General features: G+C 41.4%; 2 protein-coding genes across 10 annotated transcripts in view; one reads left to right on the forward strand and one right to left on the reverse strand.

The window, feature by feature from the left end:
- The window catches only part of tjp1a (tight junction protein 1a), a 104,113-nt gene that overhangs the window by 40,785 nt on the left and 42,456 nt on the right, over window positions 1-20,872 (forward strand). Inside the window, exon 1 of one of the 9 annotated variants that reach the window (XM_082528311.1) lies at window positions 12,584-13,055. The exons of 7 other annotated variants lie outside the window; for them this stretch is intronic. In XM_082528311.1, coding sequence (XP_082384437.1) covers window positions 13,032-13,055 — 24 coding nt within the window. In that variant the 5' untranslated portion in view covers window positions 12,584-13,031. Of the gene's footprint in view, window positions 1-12,583; window positions 13,056-14,208; window positions 14,341-20,872 lie in introns of those variants that run through there. One more of the 9 variants, XM_082528313.1, reaches the window with a different exon arrangement.
- LOC309703837 (uncharacterized protein) overlaps window positions 15,632-20,872 on the reverse strand; it is a 435,129-nt gene continuing 429,888 nt past the window's right edge. Inside the window, exon 2 of the mRNA XM_082528755.1 lies at window positions 15,632-16,565. Within this exon, the coding sequence (XP_082384881.1) occupies window positions 15,923-16,519 (597 nt within the window). The 5' untranslated portion in view covers window positions 16,520-16,565 and the 3' untranslated portion in view covers window positions 15,632-15,922. The remainder of the gene's footprint in view (window positions 16,566-20,872) is intronic.

The raw sequence follows: 20,872 nt of genomic DNA on the forward strand, positions 1-20,872 counted from the left end.
GTGTGAGCTTTCAGTGAATGGATTTCTGTGTGAAATCCACTCAATCTTAGGCATGCATAATGTTGAATAGTCTACCTATTAAAAATGATTGTTTTCATCCTTTTACTAGTTCTACTATTATAGATTTAAGACTAGGCTTACCATGCAACAAATCAGAGTTACATTAAATTCAAGTTAAATTCATTTGATGAATAAAGCTGAATGGAAGAGATGTTTCCTTTAAGTATTTAAAAAGTCAAGCTGTTTTTACAGTTTAACATTTATATATCTAAGCAAAGGTTAACTGCTGTGATCCAGATGCTTTCTGGTAGAAAATCCTGTTGTCCTGTAATGTGTCATGCAATCTGACCTTCCCACAGGACTGCTGCCCCTGCACATTACACACTGACTAACAGCATGACAACAGAACTAATCACAGCCTTGTAGCTGTGGTCTGCATAATGTTCCCTCACACACACACACACACACACACACACACACACACACACACACGTAGCACCTATTAGACTAGTTTTTAAATCCTTCATCTGAGGTTTATTGCAAAGTTCTCCAGGGTTTCTGAAGGTCCTTCAAAGTTTCCTTTGGACATTGGTTGCATTTTTCCAAGCAATTCTTGTACTGAACCATGATTTTTTTTTCTTTTTTTTTTGGGGGGGGGGGTGTTTATAAAGCCTCCACTTAGCTTGTTGTGCAGTGTGGACAAGTGGAGATTAGAAGAAGTGGCAGCCCTAAAAAAAAAGCTATGTACAACAGATAAACAGTATCTGAAAGTCATGTCCTTAAGATGCATCTGGACCCTCAGTTGATCCATATGCTGTTCACTGAAGCCTCATCAGAAATGGTGAGGGATGGCATCCCAGGTTCAGGCTGCATTTTAGCCAGGGGTGTTTGGGATCTTTTCAAAATTCATGGAATTATGAACTCAAAAATGTTTGGTCACATTTTGATCCACTATACAGTATTTGTTTGACGATGACAATGATCCCAAACACACTGTATTAATACAGTAAAAGCATACCTGGTTAGAAAAAACCCACAATAGAGCACAAAGAGAAGCTTTGAATGTCCTTCAAGAAGCCTGGAGAACTATTCCTGAAGACTGCTTAAAGGATTTACAAGAAAGTTTGCCTAAGAAAGCTCATGCTGTGTAGAAGGTGGTCATAGCAAATATTGACTTTCAAGAGTGGTAGAATTGCTGTTTATTTGCACCTATTTCAATAAATTGTGCCACCTGTTTCTCATTTTCCTGGTGCAATATAATGAAATGGGGTTGGCTCAAGACTTAATATAATGTGTAATAGGCAGGTAATTATAATACTATCTTTCAGATTTGTAAAACCTGTCAGATCTATGAAAGCAAAACTCAGCTGGCTTGTCTGCTCGGTAAAGTGAGGCTGTGGTGTTTTGTAGGTGTATTTTTTTTTTTTTAACTCAGTGATCCCTGGTGTTGTTATCCTGGCAGTGCTGCTTCCATATGCTGTTTACTGTACATGTCACATGGTTAGGCCAGTGGCACTAGTTCAGCTGAGGGAGGCCCCAGGTGATAAAGAGCTGTAAGCAAACAGAGGCAGATAACAACTCTACGCAAGCCTACATTCCCTGTTGGCGGTGCAGCAAACGCAACAACAATGTACTCACGCCGCCATTTTTAAAAAATTTCTTTCTTCTATTTTAGAATGTGGCACAAAAAAAACGTATTATATTCCAAAATTCTCTCATGTGACTCTTAAAAAAAGGGCAAGTTCATTTTGTGTGGTCATACAACATTAGAAACAATGGGCTTCATTCACACAAATCTGTGCTTAGACCACGCCAACGAATGAGTCACGCACAAATCTGGGATGTTATGTGAAAAAATTTAGAAGTGCTTCAGAGAATCTTAAAACAGTTAAACACCCCCCCAATAATAATAAAAACAAGAATAAGAATAGGTTCATTATTTTCCAGTTTTACAACACATCAGCATAAACAAAATTAAGTAAAACTCAAAAATATGTGTTTTTCCTAGTCCAATAAAAGCTTTGGCATCATTTATGATGTCACAGTGTGTGTGCCAGGACATTCACTGTACTGCAACCCAAATGCAGTTATTGTAACACTTTGGAAATGTGTTCATTTTGTGGCTTCCTCCTCGGACATTTGGATTGTTTCGCGTTCTTCAGCTGTAAAGTTATCATGCTTTTTTGCTTTTAGCTGCCAGGCTTCTCTTGTACCACAGCTTCTCCACTTTCACCCCTCAAGCTTGTGGTAAATGCTCTAAAAATGGAGAAATGTGGGCCTGGCAGTATGCAGATTGAAAAGCACAAGCCTATCGATTTAGAAATGATTCAGATTCACTAACAGATTCATTCACCTACAGTTGGTGATCAGGGAAAAAATAGCTGGCGTGCACATTTTTATGAGGGCTAATGTATTCCCAGCTCATGCCACTAGTATGCTTCAATAGCTCAGTTTTAGAATTGTGGGCCACTGCTAATTAGTTACAAAATTCACTAAATTATAATCAGAGCTTTATTTTCATTGTAAAGGATTAATAAAATTGTGTGTGAACATTTTTCTGCTTCTGAAGGGGCGATATTTGAGGGAAAAACCAGAATGCTCCAGGTTGAGCTTGCACACTTTCACCTCTTAGACTATGACAGTTTCCACAGGTGTCATATGGATTGCAGGACGCGTCAAATGGTTCAGAACCACTAAGTTTGCTGTTACACTCCTGTTGTTTACAAAAATGTACATATCCGCTTTCCAGGTTGGCATCCATCCACGTGTCACTACAGACTTTAAAATCAAATATATGCAAATGCTCTGTTTGCCCGGTGGATCCGGATGTGTGCGTTCAATGAGCTCACAGGAACTGGCTATATACTGGAGGATAGGATATTGTAAATCCCTGCCCGCCACCCAACTCAGTCCTGACCCAGCTCAGGCCCCACAGTGTCCACCATCAGAAAGGTGGCTTAGAACAGCTTTTTTTGGTCAGCCCCCTTTGTGCTGAGTTCATCAGGCTCGTCCTCTAAACAGAGAGCCAGGGCCATTGCCTTGTGGCTCTTTCTTTCTTTTCAGGCAACAAATGTGCTAAAACAGCACTCCATAATCACTTGGCATTAGGGGCTGTTGTGTTGGGCATTAGAGGTTAGAATTGACCAGTGGGACGTTATAAAAATGAGTCTGACAAGGGAACACCAAAGCTGATGAGTCTGGATCCTGGCACTGGACGGCTAGAGGATTAGTCAGCTAACACACTGGCTGGGGCTTCTGCAGGGTCGGGTCCCATCGCATCTCATCACCACCAGGCTAGAAGCGGCCCCTGTGGCTGCCGTGTCTCCATCCGCCTCTCTGGCTGGCGTGCTAGCTTTGGTACCCATCCTCCACCGCTCTCCGTCCTCCGTTGGACCATCGTGTCTTCTTGTAGCATGGTCCTTTCACTGGAGGAGCGGTATGATGTCATAAGCTTAGGATGGGAAGGGTTAAGTGGCAGTGGAGGGGCATGATTCAGTTGAGTTCAGAGAGATTTTGGTCATCACAGGTCAGAACACTTATCAAACACACACAGACTATATTTAGTCATTTTCAAGTCCAGCTGAATGCCCTTTGTCTCTGCTGAGACTCTCGCTGAAGTGATTTGTGTCGATAAGGAGAGCGAATACACAGCAAGCTGCTCAATTCGCTTCTCATTCTCCTAATCTACCGTATCACATTCGAAACGCTTAATCGACGCTAAAAAAAGGAGCACAAACGTTATTTTTTGCAAATGGAACTCAGATTTGATGTTCCCCTCGGTATTATCTGCCAGTCACAAGGAGAAACGCATTTACCTCGTTATCAGTGAACCATTAAATCACATTTACCGCGCAGCAACTAACCACTTATTTTGCTTTTGAAGTTAATTCAATGGGGTTTTTTTTTTACTGAATTACAGCCGCTTTTGTCCGACAGGCACATCTCAGCCTCTCCTGCCTGTGCCTGTTTCTCTGGAAGCTCCTGCTGTTGCCGCTTCTTTGCCCAGTGTGAGCAGCTTCATACTGCTGGAATGTAACAGTAACAGGCAGTACCATGGGAAGAGTCACCGACTGGGGGTGAGCTACACGCCCTTTATTCAGGCCATTGCCGAGCTCACTGGACTTGAGACATTTCCTCATTCATCTTCATTTTTTTTTTCGCACTGTTGTGTAGCTTGGCCCAATCTTTGTTTGTGTTACCCCACCTACTGTTCTCTACTCATCAGCTCTTACTACTTTCCCTCTTTCTGCAATAAACTTAGTCTTCACTTTTAATTTCTTTCTTTTCCTGTTACTTTTTCCTGTTTTAGCTTTCCTCTGCTCTTTTTCACTTCATAGTCCTCCTAACAAATTATTTTTTCTCTCCTTTCAGTGTCTCGCCTTTCCTTTATCAGTTTCCTTCCTCTAGAACATGGGATCTCCTCATGATTTTGTCCTGTCAGCATAATAAAGGAAGACTTTTTCTCAGTTATGATACTCTGTAAAAATGTACAAATACTTTACTGACATAATTAGCTGGAAAGTAGTGATCACACCTCCTAGTATGAGGTCAGACCTGCTTTTGGCTTCAGAGCTTGTCTTACAGTAACTCTTCATGGTATTGACTCAAAAAGTCGCTGAATTTTCTTCCATATTGACATGACAGATGGAAGCATCACACAGTTGCTGGCGATTTGTTAGCTGCACATCCATGATGTGAATCTCCTGTTAGGGATCCATGCTTTCATGTTGTTTATGCCAAATTCTGACCCTTCCATCTAAACGTCACAGCAGAAATCAACCCTCATCAGACCACGCAACATTTTTCGACTCTTTTTCTGCCTTATTTTGGCGAGCCTGTGTGGATTACACCCTCAGCTTTCTGCCCTTAGCTGATAAAAGTGGCACCTGGTGTGGTCTTCTGTTGTTCCAGCCCATCGTCTTCAAGATTTGACTTGTGCATTCACTGATGCTCTTCTGCACACCCTGGTTGTAACTAGTGGATATTTGAGTTACTGTTGCCTTCCTATCAGCTCAAAGCAGTCTGGAACATTCCCCTCTGACCTCTGGCATAAACAAAGCATTTTTTGCCCAGAGGATTGCCACTTGCTGGATATTTTCGCTTTTTTAGACAATTCTCTGTAAATCCTAGAGATGGCTGGTTTGGATTTTCCCAGCAATTTCTGAAATACTTCTGAAATGTTCATAACAGCCCATCTGGCACCAACAACCACATTCAAAATAACTTAAATCATCTTGCTCGCTTTGAACTTCAGCAGGTCGTCTTGACACTGTGTACATGTCTAAATGCATTCAGATGTTGACACGTGATTGGCTAGTTTGATATTTTTTTTGTTGTATGTGATAATGAACTAAAGATTTGGAGGGGGGGGGGGGTCATGGTTAGTCAGACAAAGCAAATGTTAAAGACTTATTGTTCTGTGAGAAAATGAACTAGTCTCTTATCAGTTATGGCAGTTTCACGTTGCTCAGAAAGAAAGTAATTATCAAATACTGATGTTTCTCTAACTCTGTATCTGTTCCTGTGATTAAAAGTGACAATTTCAGAACAGATGCTCTCATAGCAGCTTGCTCCTTTTTCTAGATACTGTATCTTTGTAAGGTAACTTTATATGGATGCAACATGTTCTTGAGAAAAAACAACCCTGAATACAAACATGTTTGTGTTCAGGGTTGTAAGTTCCCTGTTGCCATTACAAAAAGTGGTGTAACTTGCATGGCAGCATATAGAATTTCTTTTCTTTTGGTCAGCCAGAAAAGTTAAACAGTTAGATGGAGTGAGTGGATCCATTCCTTTCAACTGTGTCTTATACACAAATACATAAGCACATAGAGACAAACAGTGAAATGACACTAAATGCCTAAAACCTGGTCCTTAAAAGCCTTTATTTACTTCTTTGTTTTAAAAATACTGACTTACTGACTTGTTTTTATGTTTTCTAAAGCATCGGTATTGAGTTTCAGGTTTACATGAGCGACTGTTGGATAGCAGCAAAGTAAATCTTCTTTCTAACAGAGGTTAGTTGTGTTCACACAGCCTGAAATGTGCAGTTGCCCCCTCTGTTAGCCTTGTAAGTCTTCACTCTTCCTTGAAAATCAATTACATGCCACTTAGAGTATGTGTCAAATGGCATTTTGGTGCCTGCTGCCCGCTGTCAACACAGTAACTTGAGCTGCAGCTGTTGGACTTACCAAGATATAATCCTGACTCTCAGTTTAAGTGGGGCAGATTTGGAGGTCTTGTCTCCAAAGCTGCCTATTTATTAAGACGGAGATTCAACACATGCGTGGCCTCCGACATATGTTGACACGCTGACATTTGCACGCGCGCAAAGTCACTGCCTTTTGGAGAGCAAGACATCCTTCGCTTGGCATCACTTCTGATCTGTAGCCAACGGTTATTGGCACGCTGAAAATGTTCGGAGAGTACTGCATTTTTCTTTAATTTGGCTGAATAGAAACACACTGGTTCTGGCATAAAAGTGCAAAGTCAAAGTAGTGACGCTGGCTGCACAGTGTTGAAGTCATGCTCCTGTTTAGACAGGCAATGGAGCGGTTCAGATACATTATATATTCAAAGCAAACGCAGACCTTTTATGGCCACATGTAACAATTCTCAGCTGTTAGGTTTCAATACAGAAAACAATACATTTCTGAAAAAAACATAAAGTGAAGCTGACTTCAGGATGGAGAAGGTCACCAGGAAAGTAACCAGCTGTGTGTTGATGCCTGCTGACTGCAGACTCATATGTTGACATATGATGTTCTGCCCTGCTTCACCTAAAATTGTTAGGATGAATTACAGATATATTGTAATAATATAGCTGTTGTATTGTTTCATATCCAGCTTGGTAGAATAATGCACGAGCAAAGGAAAAAGTCTCATTATCCTAATTCTTCTTGATTTGAATGTATTTCTATTTGTGTTGTGATTTATGATGATAAAGAAAATAAACTTTGCACAGTACACATTTTGTTTCTGGACTGTTATTATAGCCTGAGGTGAGCCTTTATTGGAATTGATGGCGGACAGTTTAACTGCTCCTTTTATTACACCCCTTAACCCTGTGGTCTGTGGTGATATGCAGAAACAGTATGGGATAATTGCTGTATTTTTCTGCGAGGCTAAAATTGAACTAATAGCACGTCTCTGACACCAGTGCCACTGTTTGGCTGTTTTATTTTTGTAATTTAGACCCGGTAAAGCCTTAAAAGAGGAATTTACTACATTGACATAATGGTTTGCGGTGTAACCTCCAGCTGACAAGCACCTTCTGGAAGAACTCTGGCTGAAGGAAAGGTGAATGTCCTCTTGTCATGGTAACAAATTATGTGGGCTGAGGAAGCTAAGCGTGCAAAATATTGTGACACATTCATTCTGTGACCTTGAGCACAGGTAAACATCGGCCATACTTGACAACTTTATCAAACTGTTTGCGGGAATTGCTTCCAGAATTCCTGGACTAGTCAACAGTGGTTTTAGGGCTTGCAGTGGCAAATATTAAGGCCATTCACGGTTCCCAATGTGTATGTAATGTGAGGATTTTCAGTAGTTCACTGCACTAATGCACTGTTAACTCAGAGTTTTCCCTTTTTAAGCACTTTCTCTCTGCAGCTCCACTGTTATAAAAGATCACCGAAAGTTTCCATTTTACAGACTCGTGCATGTTTTCTTTGAATTTATGTATTTTTTCTGTACCTATTCTCACTCCCTTAACATATTTTTGAGTTTCTTTTATCTCCCGTAACAAAGGAGCTTGGAAAACTCTTATACCATGTCAGCAGATTTCATGCACCAAGCTGTAACCTAGTGCGCCTTAGTGTGTAAGTGGGTGATAAAAATCACATACAGCTGCAGCCAAGGTGAAAGTTATTTGACACGCTTCTGTGATTTTTTTTCTTACTTGCTCTTTTCCCTATTTTTTTTACTTTTCTACAAGTTGCTTTATTTTATTATCAGCCTGCATGGATTGTGGTATGAAATTTTGGAAAAACACTCGGCACTTTGTATCTGCGTAATGATTTGGAGGCCACACTGGCTTGGCACAGGCGCACTGTAATCCATTTATCTTAACAAACAAATTGGACTGGGTAGCAACAAAGTGCTGCTTGAAGTTGCATTTGCATTGTATGCCAGAGCAACAATGAAAGGAAAAGCTTGAATTGTTGTTCATGAGGTATTTACCGGGAAATCACACACAGACACACACACACCGAGACACAAACACACACACTAGATTGAGCTGAGAGAATTGCAGCATGAGATTTGACATGTTTTCAATTTATTGTCTCATTCTGCAGCAAACAGTGGGGCTGTCACGTGGATGTAAAGCAAGACGTAATGGCTTAGTTTCAGTAACAGATTTGTAAAGCACGCGAGTGTTAACGGGTGTGGCCCACACACTACACAGAAATAGTGATCTGACAGTCTGTATTTAGGTTTTTGAGGGGAAGAAAATCTTATCACCCTGCTGAATGGTTATTTGATAGACCTGCAATGAGGCTTAACTTTGGCCGTCCCTTGCTGAGCTGCTGTACTGCAGGTATTTACTGAGAAGCAGAGTGAAGTTCAGCCAGGTTCACTGCAGCACCGCTTCTGCTCTCCAGCTATAAAAGGCACAGCAGCTCCTGTCTGATGAGAAGAGAGAAAGAGGAAAACTTTCTTGGTTGGTTGATCACAGGCTGCCTCTTGGAGTAAATGTTTTCAGAAGATTAAAAGGAGCCAGCTTCACTACTATCAGCCACTGACCCACCGTGGTAAATTTAGTACTCCAAAAGCTTCTTTTTTTTCTTCCCTTCATCACAAGAAGAAGTGGAACTAAGTGTCGCTCGAAATAACAGCACTTCAGACTGTTCTCGCGCACGCTAACTTCCACTGTGGTTGTGAATGATTTGGATAAAAAAATATATATATAACTGACAATGGCAGGGACGACAAGCCAGCTGCTTTTAAAAATAATGCCATTCTTGTTTCGGTTTATCTGTGCAAAGCTCCTCCAAAATAATGTGTGCTGTATGTAATCGGGCTTGATTGATGACTCATGAAAGAAGGGCCGCATGACTGGTCGCGTCAACAGGTTTAGAGGCTATGAGCGTGAACTCCTCGGCACTGTGTGTCCTCTGCGAGAACCCTTTTCTGACATGTGGTGAGATATCAGCTCAAATAATGAAAGGCTCTGGGCAGTTTGTTATACTATTGTTTTTTTTACCCCGTGTTCTGAATTATCTGCACAGTGGAATGTCTGTTTTTGATTTTCATGGTTTTATGGATCAATAAATTTGACCTTGGAGATCAAACTATTTTTTATGACATGTTAAATCCATGTTTCTTGAATTCCTGAGCCCACATGTGTGAGCGTGTGCCCATGGGTTTGATGGACACACAGCATCATTAGGTTTTGACTACAATTGAAGGATAAGAATTTATTTAAAGTTCCTATCCTTAAATTTCCTAATTTCCTTTAGTTTAACTCTGTACTTCTAGATTCACAGTGTCTATTTGAGTGTGTGTGTGTTGCACTTCTTGCACTCAATGACATGTGTACTTTGTCTTCTTGTCCTACTTGACTACACAAAGGCTACATTGCAGCACTTCATGTTGTTGCTACTGGCTGAAACCTTGAATGATGAGAGCAGTTAGTGCAAGAATAACGCCTCTCTCTTCCTCTCTCTGTCTCTCTCTCTCACATGCACACACACACACACACGCGCGCGCGCGCGAGGAGGGAAAGGTAGGAGGGAAACTGAGAGAACAGCAAATACTTTTATGTTATTTTCACCTAAAATTTCCTACGACATATGACACGCAATCTAAATGTGTAATCAACAGACACTTTGAACTTTTTTCTATATGAATGACAGAAATGAACCCAGGCCAAAGTATTTGGTTAAGAAGAGAATTCATTGAATAAGTTCTTGTTTCACTAAACACTGAAATCAAATCCCACAATCCTGAACTCCACACAAAGCTTAAGTCCTCACAAACCCTGAGCAATATTGATCTAGAAGGTCAGGAGTGCATTGGTGAGATGCCTACTAATCCTGTCATATGATACTAATCTGGTTAAAAACAATTGACCTCTTACCAGAAATGTGACATTATATGCTGATCATTACTGATTCATACCACACCCCTTCCCCTTGTACTTTTTTCTTCTTCTTTCATAAAATCCAGTTGAAAAGTATATTTAAAGTATAAAACTGCAACTGATTGGATTGTTAACTAATCTCACTGCAAAATCTCCCTGAAAAAGCAACACACACAGTTGTGTATAATAATTAAAAAAAATATGATACCTGCATATTGACAGTTTTATTATTGTCAAAGCTGTGGATTAGCTATACTTCACTTGTGTGACATAGAGAACTTCGGTTGCTCTTGTCTGTCCAGAAGGTTTCTATTAGCATAAAGAAACAAAGAAACCCGTGCTGGATCTGCAGAGCAGCCTTGAGTCAACAGAGAGCAGGAGGGATCAGATGGCCTCTCAGAGACTCCTAACTCAGGACAGATGAAAACAGGGAGTCAGCATCTGCTTAGGAGCTTTCTCCCGTGTTAAACAACTGGTATAGATCAAACATTGCATTCTTCTTTATTCATCATAGTGTAATTCAGTGCCTCGATGTTTGTAGGCGCATCTACATCCGGTTTTACATTTTTGGGGTGTGCGGTGCACATTAAGCGGTTTCACTCTACATTAGGCTTTTCGCTGCAGGAGCGGCAGGGTTGAGTGAACCTTGTGATGTGCTCCAGCCGAATGCAGGTCTGCATGTTCGCTTTTGTTTTCCATGTGCCTGCTCTTCCATGAGCGCACCTGAGCTTTGAAGCTGCCTGTTGTCCAAAAAGAGCTACATCTCCTAGCTTGTGTGTGTGTGTGTGTATTTGTGAGAGTGAGAAAGAAAAAATAGAGATGGGATCAGGGATGCAAGCATAGAGGACAAAGATAGCTTTGATCACACGTGTCACTAATGTCCCGATCCTCTCTGTAAGAACATCTGAGGTACCATCACAGCTGCTGATGAGAGTGAGCTGCGAGCAGCAGAGGAATTACTTCTGGTTTTTTGTCATTTTAGTGCCATTTTTAAAGGCGGTTAGTTGTATTTTTTTTTTCAAATTGCCTATTTTGATTTTAAATTATTGTTAGTTGACACCTGAGTGACCATGTTAAACATCCTGCTGTCTGCCCTGATGGATCCTGACAGGCGTTTAAGGAGCTTCAGGAGGAGCGAGCGACTTGCATCCATACTAGTACGTATGCCCTGGTTTAAATGGGGTTTTTTTCTGCCTGTTTTGTGAATGCACTTTTGCAAGACTGTTGTGAAAACGTTACCAGGAATCTTTTCCTTTAATATACTTTAAAAGTGGTCATGTGTGTCCCTGTGTTAATTATGGCTGCAGGCTTTAGAGTTCTTTGTCTGTGTTGATCCTCTTCTCAACTTGACCTAGCCTTTTCCAGTGGTGACCATTGACTTGCAGTCTTCAATATATAACCTGACACTTCTGCTTGGTGGTATTTTTTTCCTTGTTGGATTAGATCTGGTGGAATTAACTCCTTAGACCACCTACACTGTCTCCAAACCCTCCTCCACGTTTGAGGCACAGAGGAAGTGATCATTAGAGGAGCTAGATTGGGGGGGTGAGATTGCTCGGTTTGTTTGGAAAAAAACAGGGTGTGTCTTTGTGTTTATATCCTCCTCTTCACGTTCACCGTATGGCTGGACACTGAAAACTTAGTTGTGTGCCACTGCTTCGTCATCTCTTCTCCTCTAGCCTATTTTAATATTTCAAAGGCCATTGTTTGCTGGAAAGAGAAGTAAACTGTGAAACAGTGCAAACTGAGATTGTTGCATCCTGAGGGCGGGTTCTGGTTTAGGAAGTCATAGAAATTTCACTGCATTGGCTTTTGGGGTTTCCTGTGAGGTGACTTATCAACCGCAAACACCGGCTGTACCTACACGTGCTTTTAAATACGGTCTCCCTATTTAGTTTATCGACTCGCTAACTGCCCCAATACGACCCACAAAAACACAAAGGACAGGGGATAGAGTCTCGATCATTCCTTATGCAACTAACTTTAGATATTCTGCTCACGTTGTTTTGCTCTAAGGGCAGGCATCCCGTGGCCTATTTTTTTTTCCACGCCGATATGCGGTGAATTTCACTTCTCTAAAAAAAAGGCCCAAAAGGTGTATTTATAAACAGAGTGCAAGCTGCGATTTCCCTCTCCCACAAAATTAAGATTTGGAAGGCTGCAGTAGTCCTTGTGTAATAAACCATTCCCTTCGTCACACAGGGAAAGTGAGCATTCAGCATCAGCAGGGACAGCGGCGTCGCTTCTCCTCATTGTATCCCGGACTGTTAATTCCAAGCGATAGTGGGGGTGTGCACTTTATCGGCAGCGGTAAAAGTAGATTCAGAACAAGAATAAAAACAAAAACACGATGAGGTAATAATATACGGATGAGTAAAGTTTAACAGGAAAATGATGATAGGATGGTCATAAATAAAGTAAATGCGTGATGCCTCTGTTTCCCCCCTGAACTCACACCCCTACTTAGGCGCAATGGTCCGCTCCGTACAGAGACGACACGGCCGTTGCTCAGTGAGCGGAGAGCAGGGAAAGGTTTACTCAGCCTGCCATTGCTGCACACCGTCCTGGTGATGCCTACTCTTTCCAACTTTTCATCCAGAGGTTAGCGACGGAAATACCAAAGTAAGGAGGTCTTGTTTGGGTCGTACTTCCCTTTTTTTCTCCATCCCCACAACCCACACTTCTTCCATGACTTTGTACCCGAGTGGACTAACGATTCTGGTGGCGAAGATAAGATAATGAACTTTAGACTTTCCACACGGCTATTCGTGGCGTTTCCCGTCGTCCTGGATCAAATAAAATAACAACGTAGCCCGGCGTGGCGGCAGCTGGGCGAAAAGTGAACTGGACTGGAGGGAAAATAGCGCACTCAGCCAAGTGATTATCAAAACAGAGACAGGGACAACTTTTAAGCTGCCACTTTTCAACCGGAATAGCGGGGGAAATGACCTCCAGAGCTTCAAATAAGGTGGGTACCTGACAGGGAAAAAAAAAAAAATCTTGTGTGGACATTATGCTGCTGGCTTATGTAACGCGAATGATATACTGGAAGGCTAGCACGGGCCAAAATACAAACAAAGGTGAATTTTCCAGCCAATCAGCTGTTTATAAGTTTGTAGAATATCAGTAGGCTTGTGGTAGTGAAGGATGCTTAGTGGTGGTGGTGTTTTCATCTGTGTGTATGTGTGTGTGTGTGTGTGTGTGGCTCAGAGGGTGTTTTGAAATCCACACCTTGTAACACAGCCTGCAAGCAACTATGCAGTTTCTAGTGAGCTAGATTAAAATAATCTGTCTTTTATTGATTGTCAGTGTTAAATCGCCTGGTGGTTTTTATACCATGTCTCAGCTGAGCTACCTGTTGATTTTTAGTCCTCATTTTATTAAAAGGGTGGCAGGAAATCCCCATGGATATGAAAAGTAAGTGAGCCTCTGAGGCAGGAATTCTGCTACGGGATCTTCCTTTCTTTACATTTCAGAGACCCAAGAATGGATCAGACCACAAAGTACATTGAGTTTGTGGGGGATTTAACACTACACTTTTGATGAAAACACCACTTTCCATAAGTAAGAAGCAGTCTTATTGTAGGTGGTCTAACTCTAAATTAAGTTGATTGTACTGGGACGTCCCATAGCATGCCTCTCAGGTCCCTGCTGTGTGTAATTATCCATTCATCTGTCTAAATATCTGCTAAGCCTTGATAATTTCCTAGTTTATATAAAATGTAAGCTATGTACTGATGGTATGATGTATACCAGGCGTTTATTAGCAAAACAGTTACACACATGTGATTGTGCTGTTTTATAAACCACTTGTATTTTACTCATGTCTAAATAAAAAAAATTCTGGAAAGAGAATTTAAGTAGATTAGACCTCATGTTGGCTCTAAAACACCTCCCGACGATTATGTAGTCTTTTGTCTTTTAGGGTTTTACTGTTTATTAGTTTTTTCCTCACTTTGACGAATTAGGAATGTGCTGTGTTTGTCTATCACAAGTAGTGAGATTCAGGTTTGGGCGGTTGTTCCAGTCAGACGAAACCTCCTCCCTCATGCGAGCTGATGACGACATGCTGTACTGTATCTTATGGTTGTAGTCACACCTTCTCATACAACTCACTACTGAGTGATACTTGAGGCTGGTAATGAGCCCGCTGTGGTTAATATGCTGATTGGTGTAAAATTAGCTCTTCAATCTTCAGTTGTTCTCTGTCTCTTGGGGAATCTGTGCTGAAACGCTGACTTTTACTACAGCAGGTAAGACTGTCTGTTTAAAGTGAAACTACCATCACGATGGCAGTTTCAGCTGGTTACTTTTAGCACCCTGCTAGATCACAAGCAGCCAGTTTTACTGATTAAACTCAGACCAAAAAGGGAAGAAAATATCTTTTGTTTAGCTGTAACATGATTGCTAACTTAATTAAACTAGCTAACATTTTCTTTATATATTTGTGAATAAAAGCTTTTCTGTGCTGTCTGGAAAAAGTGTTAGCATTAGTAGTTAAGCAACAATAGCCCACATCCACTACTATTATGGAATGACTATAGGTTTAGTAACACTGATGAAGGCGGGAGTTGAAGAACCACAGTTGTCTGACCATTACACGTAGTAAGGGCAGGTTGGTTGATTATTTCACTAGATAGTCAAGCTTGTTACCTTTGATAGTTGGCACCAGTGGATAAAAGCTGGTGTGGCCAAACTGTCATGCCACGCCAGTATTATTCAAGTTGGAAAGTAGGATAGATGTTTTGTATTGTATTGTCATCTAGAAGATAAAAATGGGCTGTGGCAGAATGAAATGCAAGATAAACACAGATGCCCATTTTAAAGAAAGCGAGTGTGTAGACTTGCTAGCACTGCAAATGTTAGCCACACTTTTTTTGTGTTTTCTTATTTTCAGACTAGTCAGTTAGCCTCCTGTTTCATTATCTATGTAGTTGTTGGGACAGTTTCCAGTCGATGCTGTTGAACAATTCTCCAGTTCATGGCTCAGTTTGATGAATTGGTGTAATTTAACACTTTCTAGTTATGGGAAGCAGGGATGGGTATTTAAAACAAAAATACTGTTAGATTTTTACTGGAAACTGCTTGACTTTTCTTGGAAGATCACCCTCACGTAGTTTTGGTACAGTTGCGACATGCTTGTTTAACCTGACGTAGTTTGCAGGGGGCTCGTTACTGTTTATTATTTAAAGAGTTCTTTGTGGCTGTAGTCATCTTTGGCTTTGCATGTTTTTCCTGTTTGTTCAGTATTGTCTAATCGCAACAGCTAACACGTTTTATCAGTTTCATGCCTGGTACTTGAAAGTACATTCTTTTTAAAAGGTTGTTGTTCAACAAAAATCTTCTTAGGTGCCTTATCACCCATTACATCCTATCATGCGGAGGTAAAAAAAAACAACAACACAAAAAAATATATTTTGGATAAAAAACAGCTTAAAAAAACAAGATACAATTTTGTAACATAATTAATATTTTTGTGTTCAAAACTCATGCCAGAAACAATCCCTAATGGGAAGGTTATGTTTCAGCTTTGGATAATCAGAATCAGAATCAGAAAGGGGTTTATTGCCAAATGTTGAGCAGGTTTACAACATTAGGAAATTGCTGCGGTGCTTCAGTGCAAACATAGTGTCATAAATAGCACTTAAATAGACATGAAAAAATAAAAGTAGGGATAAGAATTAAAAGTGCTACGTAGAAAGATATGTGCATGAGCTATACATGAGATATATACATGAGAATAAGAATTAAGAGTGCTACGTTGAAAGATATATACATGAGTGCAGGTGGTGATCAGTGCCAATCATGGAATGATGCAGTGAACACAGCGTAGGGTCATGTGTTAGTAGCGGGAACAGTCATATGGTTATTGTTCATGTGTCCAACAGCAGAGGGGAAGAAACTGTTCTTATGGCGAGAGGTTCTGGTGCGACTGGACCGGAGCCTCCTGCCTGAGGGGAGCAGGTCAAACAGACTGTGTCCAGGGTGAGAAGGGTCAGCTGAGATCCGAGCTGCACGCCGCAATGTCCTGGAGGTGTACAGGTCCTGCAAAGATGGGAGTCTGCAGCCAATCACCTTCTCAGCAGAGCGCACAACACGCTGCAGTCTCTGTTTGTCCCTGATAGTAGCTCCAGCGTACCACACGGTGATGGAGGAGGTGAGGATGGACTCGATGATTGCAGTGTAGAACTGCATCATCGTCCGTGTTGGCAGGTTGAATTTCTTCAGCTGCCTCAGGAAGTACATCCTCTGCTGGGCTTTCTTAATGACGGAGGTGATGGTGGGCTCCCACTTCAGGTCCTGGGTGATGGTGGTACCCAGGAAGCGGAATGAGTCCACAGAGGTGATGGGGGTGTCAGTCAGGATGATGGGGGGGGAGTGGGGCTGTGTGCTTCCTGAAGTCCACAATAATCTCCACTGTCTTCTGGGCATTCAGCACCAGGTTGTTGTGGCTCCACCAGGACACCAGACGTTCAACCTCTCTCCTGTAGGCAGACTGTTCACACTTCTCAAAACCAAGGGTCTTCTTTTCAAATTCAAGAAACAGAGCCAAAAAAAACGCCCAAAATTTTTTTTTTTTTTTTAAAATTACATCTTCCACTGTCAATAATAAAACTTATACCTTCTGTTTGACCGTGCTAACATTCCTGTATTCCTGCTGTTAGCTGTGCTCTTAACGTTATTTGCAGTCCAGCATCAATAGCCACATGTTAACTCCCACTAATGAGTAGTGCTGGATTCCTATGCCGCACCGGTATTTGTCACAGTCCACAGAATTCCACAGTTGATGATCAACTGTAATAAAATGTTGTGGTGCATTGTTTCTGGAATAGAGTTACACATGTGGGTGTGTTGGCCTCATGTCTCAGAGGTCAGTGGTGTTATTGCACAATTCTGTCCACTGCTAGTGTGCCATTGGGTTAGTGTGATTTATTATAAGCATTTAACTTCCACTCAGTTGTTATAAGGATATTAGAGTGAATAAGAGTAAAGCCTTTTATCTACCCTAATCTTAGTTCAAGCTGCTTTTCAGTTTGTTTTGGTAGATCTGCAGAATAAAATAACAGTTTGGGGAGAATATGTCTCTGTCATAAGACTGAAAGGGAAACTTCTTTCCATTGGGTGCCAAAGGTCATGTTGTGGCACTGGGAAGAGAAAAGAAACTATATCTGGCTGCGTTTGTTTCCAGAATTTAGTGAAAAGTGTTTAAGTAATGATTTTAAGACTAGACTTGTCATACCTAGCATTTATGGATTTTCATTAAATCACTATGTAATATAATCAGTCATTTAACTGATATCTAACTACTTGAAAATGAATACACGTTAATCCAGCGAGGAGTTGGCCTTAACTTTCCTTCACTACACTAAATGTTGGCCTCATTCTGTGTGTTTGGCCTTCAGTCATCCCTGCTCACTTCTTTGAATGTACCACAAGAAAAGAGATGCAGTTTAGAGAAACAGCCATCCCTCTGGCTTTTTAGACGGCTGTGTTTTGAGTAGACGGACTGAAATAAATGGAAATTACGTTTGGATGGAGGAGGTTGTATTAATTAGAGTTGCACAGCGGGCCAAGAACAGCCTCTGTTTTGCTTTGATGATTACACATCTCCATTTACATCACTGAAGGAGGGAAATGCAATTAGACAAGCAAGTGCTAAAGAGAGAAAAAGAGTCCTGATGATGTTTTTGTCATGTGTCTTAAGCTCTCCATCCTTTTGAAGAACTGGGGCTTATATGGCAAGTGATTAATATATCAGCCCTTGTGTCGTCTTGTGTCTTTGACACAGAGTTGCACCACGAGTTTATTCATTATTTATCCAGGTTTTTGCAGATACACTTCTATGAAGATTTCACACAGCTTTTGTTGTCCCCTAACAAGTGTGAACAAATAAAAACTCTCAAAATATTTTTAGGAATATCCATGAAGACTGGACATTGTTCAAAACAGATGTGGTCACATGATAGAATAGATATTTGTACATGCAGATGCGTTTACACATGTTTGTCATTGCGTACAGCCTGTTTTGCACAAATGCTGGGCGTTGTGGACGCCCACTCGCCCACTCTTGGTCTCACTGAAGGTCATTTTGAGATCTGCACATGGCAAAGAGTGATGAGTGGAGGGTGGGTCCTGCCTTTCTGCTGTCTGAGTACGCAGCAGCTCTGCGATCTTTTGAGAACCTCAAAGGAGACCAAAATCCCAAACACACCTACAGATGGGTCTTTGATTAGCTCTTGATTCAAAGTCCTGTCTCAGCCCTTTTAAGAGCAGGTCTAAGCTGTCTTTGTATAGGATGAGAGGGATGCCAGTTGAAGGCAGCAGCCGGGAGGTTGTTGGTGCAGCTGGACTTCAGTTATTTTGTGTTTTGTTTGTTTTTTGGCTAATTTGTCCCCGGCTGGGACCAATCTAAACATGCTATTTTGTCTGGGACAAATGTTTAGGCATTGATCCATGAAAAAAGACACAATGTAACTTTTAAAACACACTCAGCGTAAACTTACTTTAAGAGAGGTTATGTTGCAGAAGAGCCAGATAGTGAACTGTTATGCTGTAGGCATCACCTCGTGCCGTACTTTAAGTAAACGCACTGAAAGAAAGCAGCTGCTTGTGATGTTTCAACATCAGGGGACTCGAAAGTGTGGCAGTTATCAAGGATATCTGACCTGCTTATCCTTTCATCTCTGGAGGGAAATCCAGGGCAGATACACACAGCAGGGGGCAGGTGGATAGCAGAGAGAGAAAGAGAGAAGGAAAACAGAAAATGCCTTCTGAGGGAGGAGGGGTTATCGGAGGAGTGAAATGGAGAAAAGGAAGGAGCGGGAGGGAGAGATGCACCGGCTATAATCTGAGTCACATGGCAGATCTTAAAAGACTGCTTCTGTCTTCTATAATCGTGGCATTATAACTTTAGTCTAGCCCATTAATATCTGCTTTGATTGAATTCAAATGCAACATTAAAATAGAGGGAATAAATTGAATTTCCCAGTGTGGGCCAGAGGCTTTTGTGGCATAGCACTAGTAGTAGTTTTGCAAAACAGTCCACACATTTTGTTTAATGCCTTGCATTACAGTTGATGCTGTGCTCTGTCTTGAGATGGATGTTGTGAAACTGTCGAACAACAGATTAATGATCAGTAATCCTATGTTGACTGGAATTACAAAAAACCTTAAATGTTAAATACCACTAACACTCCTTGTTAATTCTTAGTTTTTTCTCATGCAGTATGAATATAAGCATTTCTGTCTCTTTTCCATGGATGTGATTGCTTCACTGAGACATCAGTGGGAATCCTTGCAGTTTACTAAATGAGCGCACCACATCCTTGGATGTGATTGTTCCACATCTCTGATTTTGTGCAATAGCATTGGTGTGGTGTGAACTCTTGCTTTCTCCTGCCACCATAGTCAGTTTAAAACAGGATGCAACAACTTGATGAATTGCATTTCATTTTAGTAGCTGTAAGGGTTTGATGATGCGTTTGTTTTGTTGTGGCTCACTCTTGAAACTGACTGGGCTGAAAACTGAACATGTTGTGTGTCTGTGCGAGGTTGTACAAGCTCGTTGTTTCATGCAAAAAAGATCATAGCAGGGGTCTGCCCAGGAAGTTTAAACCTTGCTTCAGTTATGACGAGCTTTAATGTTAAGTTTAAATGTCATGTAGCTCCCTCTGGAAGATAGACTTGTTCATTCGCAGTTGTAATGTCATCTAGGGCTGTGGGAATAAAATAATTCACCACCTGTCTCGTACCTGCTAATACCAGTGATTGAGATTGAAATTTCTCTGTTGTTACTCTTTGATAGTTTCTTGTTCCTTACTATAAAGCCCATCCAGCCAAGCAAGGACCACTCCAAGCCAGCCCTACGTCCTTTCTGGCAGGGCAGTGCAGTGCAGGACTCCGCAGGGATTTATCATTCCCGCTACAGGCATAAGGGATTTAACAGTGTGTGTGTGTGTGTGTGTGTGTGTGTGTGTGTGTGTGTGTGTGTGTGTGTGTGTGTGTGTGTGTGTGTGTGTGTGTGTGTGAGAGCGAGACAGAGTGAGAGCAAGAGAGAGACGATGAGAGAGAGGAAGAGGGGAGGTACAAGAGAGAGTGCATGTGGCAGCCGTGGCTCAGCTGGTTAGGGGAGAGAGAAAGAGACTGGAACAGATTCATCCCAAGGCTTGTTGCCCTACATGCCTACACACACATACACACAATCTCTCTCTCTCTCTCGCTCTTTTACTTTCTGTCTCTGCCTGCCGTGTGTTCATTTGCTTATCTTCCACAGTGTTGGGAGCACTGCACTGTCTTTTCATTTTGGCAGCCAGTCACCCGCCTATGGAAGACACTTTCTGCAGCTTAAGCTCAAATTTTGGAATAATCAGATGTCAGAATTGATCCTCATGAATTTGCCTTTTTAAAATTTAACAAACTGTTTGTATAAAAAAGGTTCTGCGTTCATACACTAGTCTAATATCAACACATATTCTGCCTGCTAGTGACATATTAGCTCAGAATTGGTATTATATATTCACCGAATCATCCTCAGCTGCCACTGCTGTTCTCCCTCAACTCTCCCATCAGTGTATTTGTTACGTGATAATCAAGCAATTTGATCCCAGCACCATGTTGTAGGCAAGAGCCCATCATTCATCATCATTAAGCATCATCAACAGCTTAAGCACTCTCTATAAACAACCCTTTGTCCATCCTTATCTTCTCTTGCTCTTAGTTTTGAATCCTTTATCTTCCTCTCTGTCTCTATATCTGTTCCTCAGCTTTAGTGTAAAATAGATGGGG

This window comes from Aulonocara stuartgranti (genome assembly GCF_965226115.1).
Source record: "Aulonocara stuartgranti genome assembly, chromosome: 1".
In the NCBI taxonomy this organism is placed as follows: domain Eukaryota; kingdom Metazoa; phylum Chordata; class Actinopteri; order Cichliformes; family Cichlidae; genus Aulonocara; species Aulonocara stuartgranti.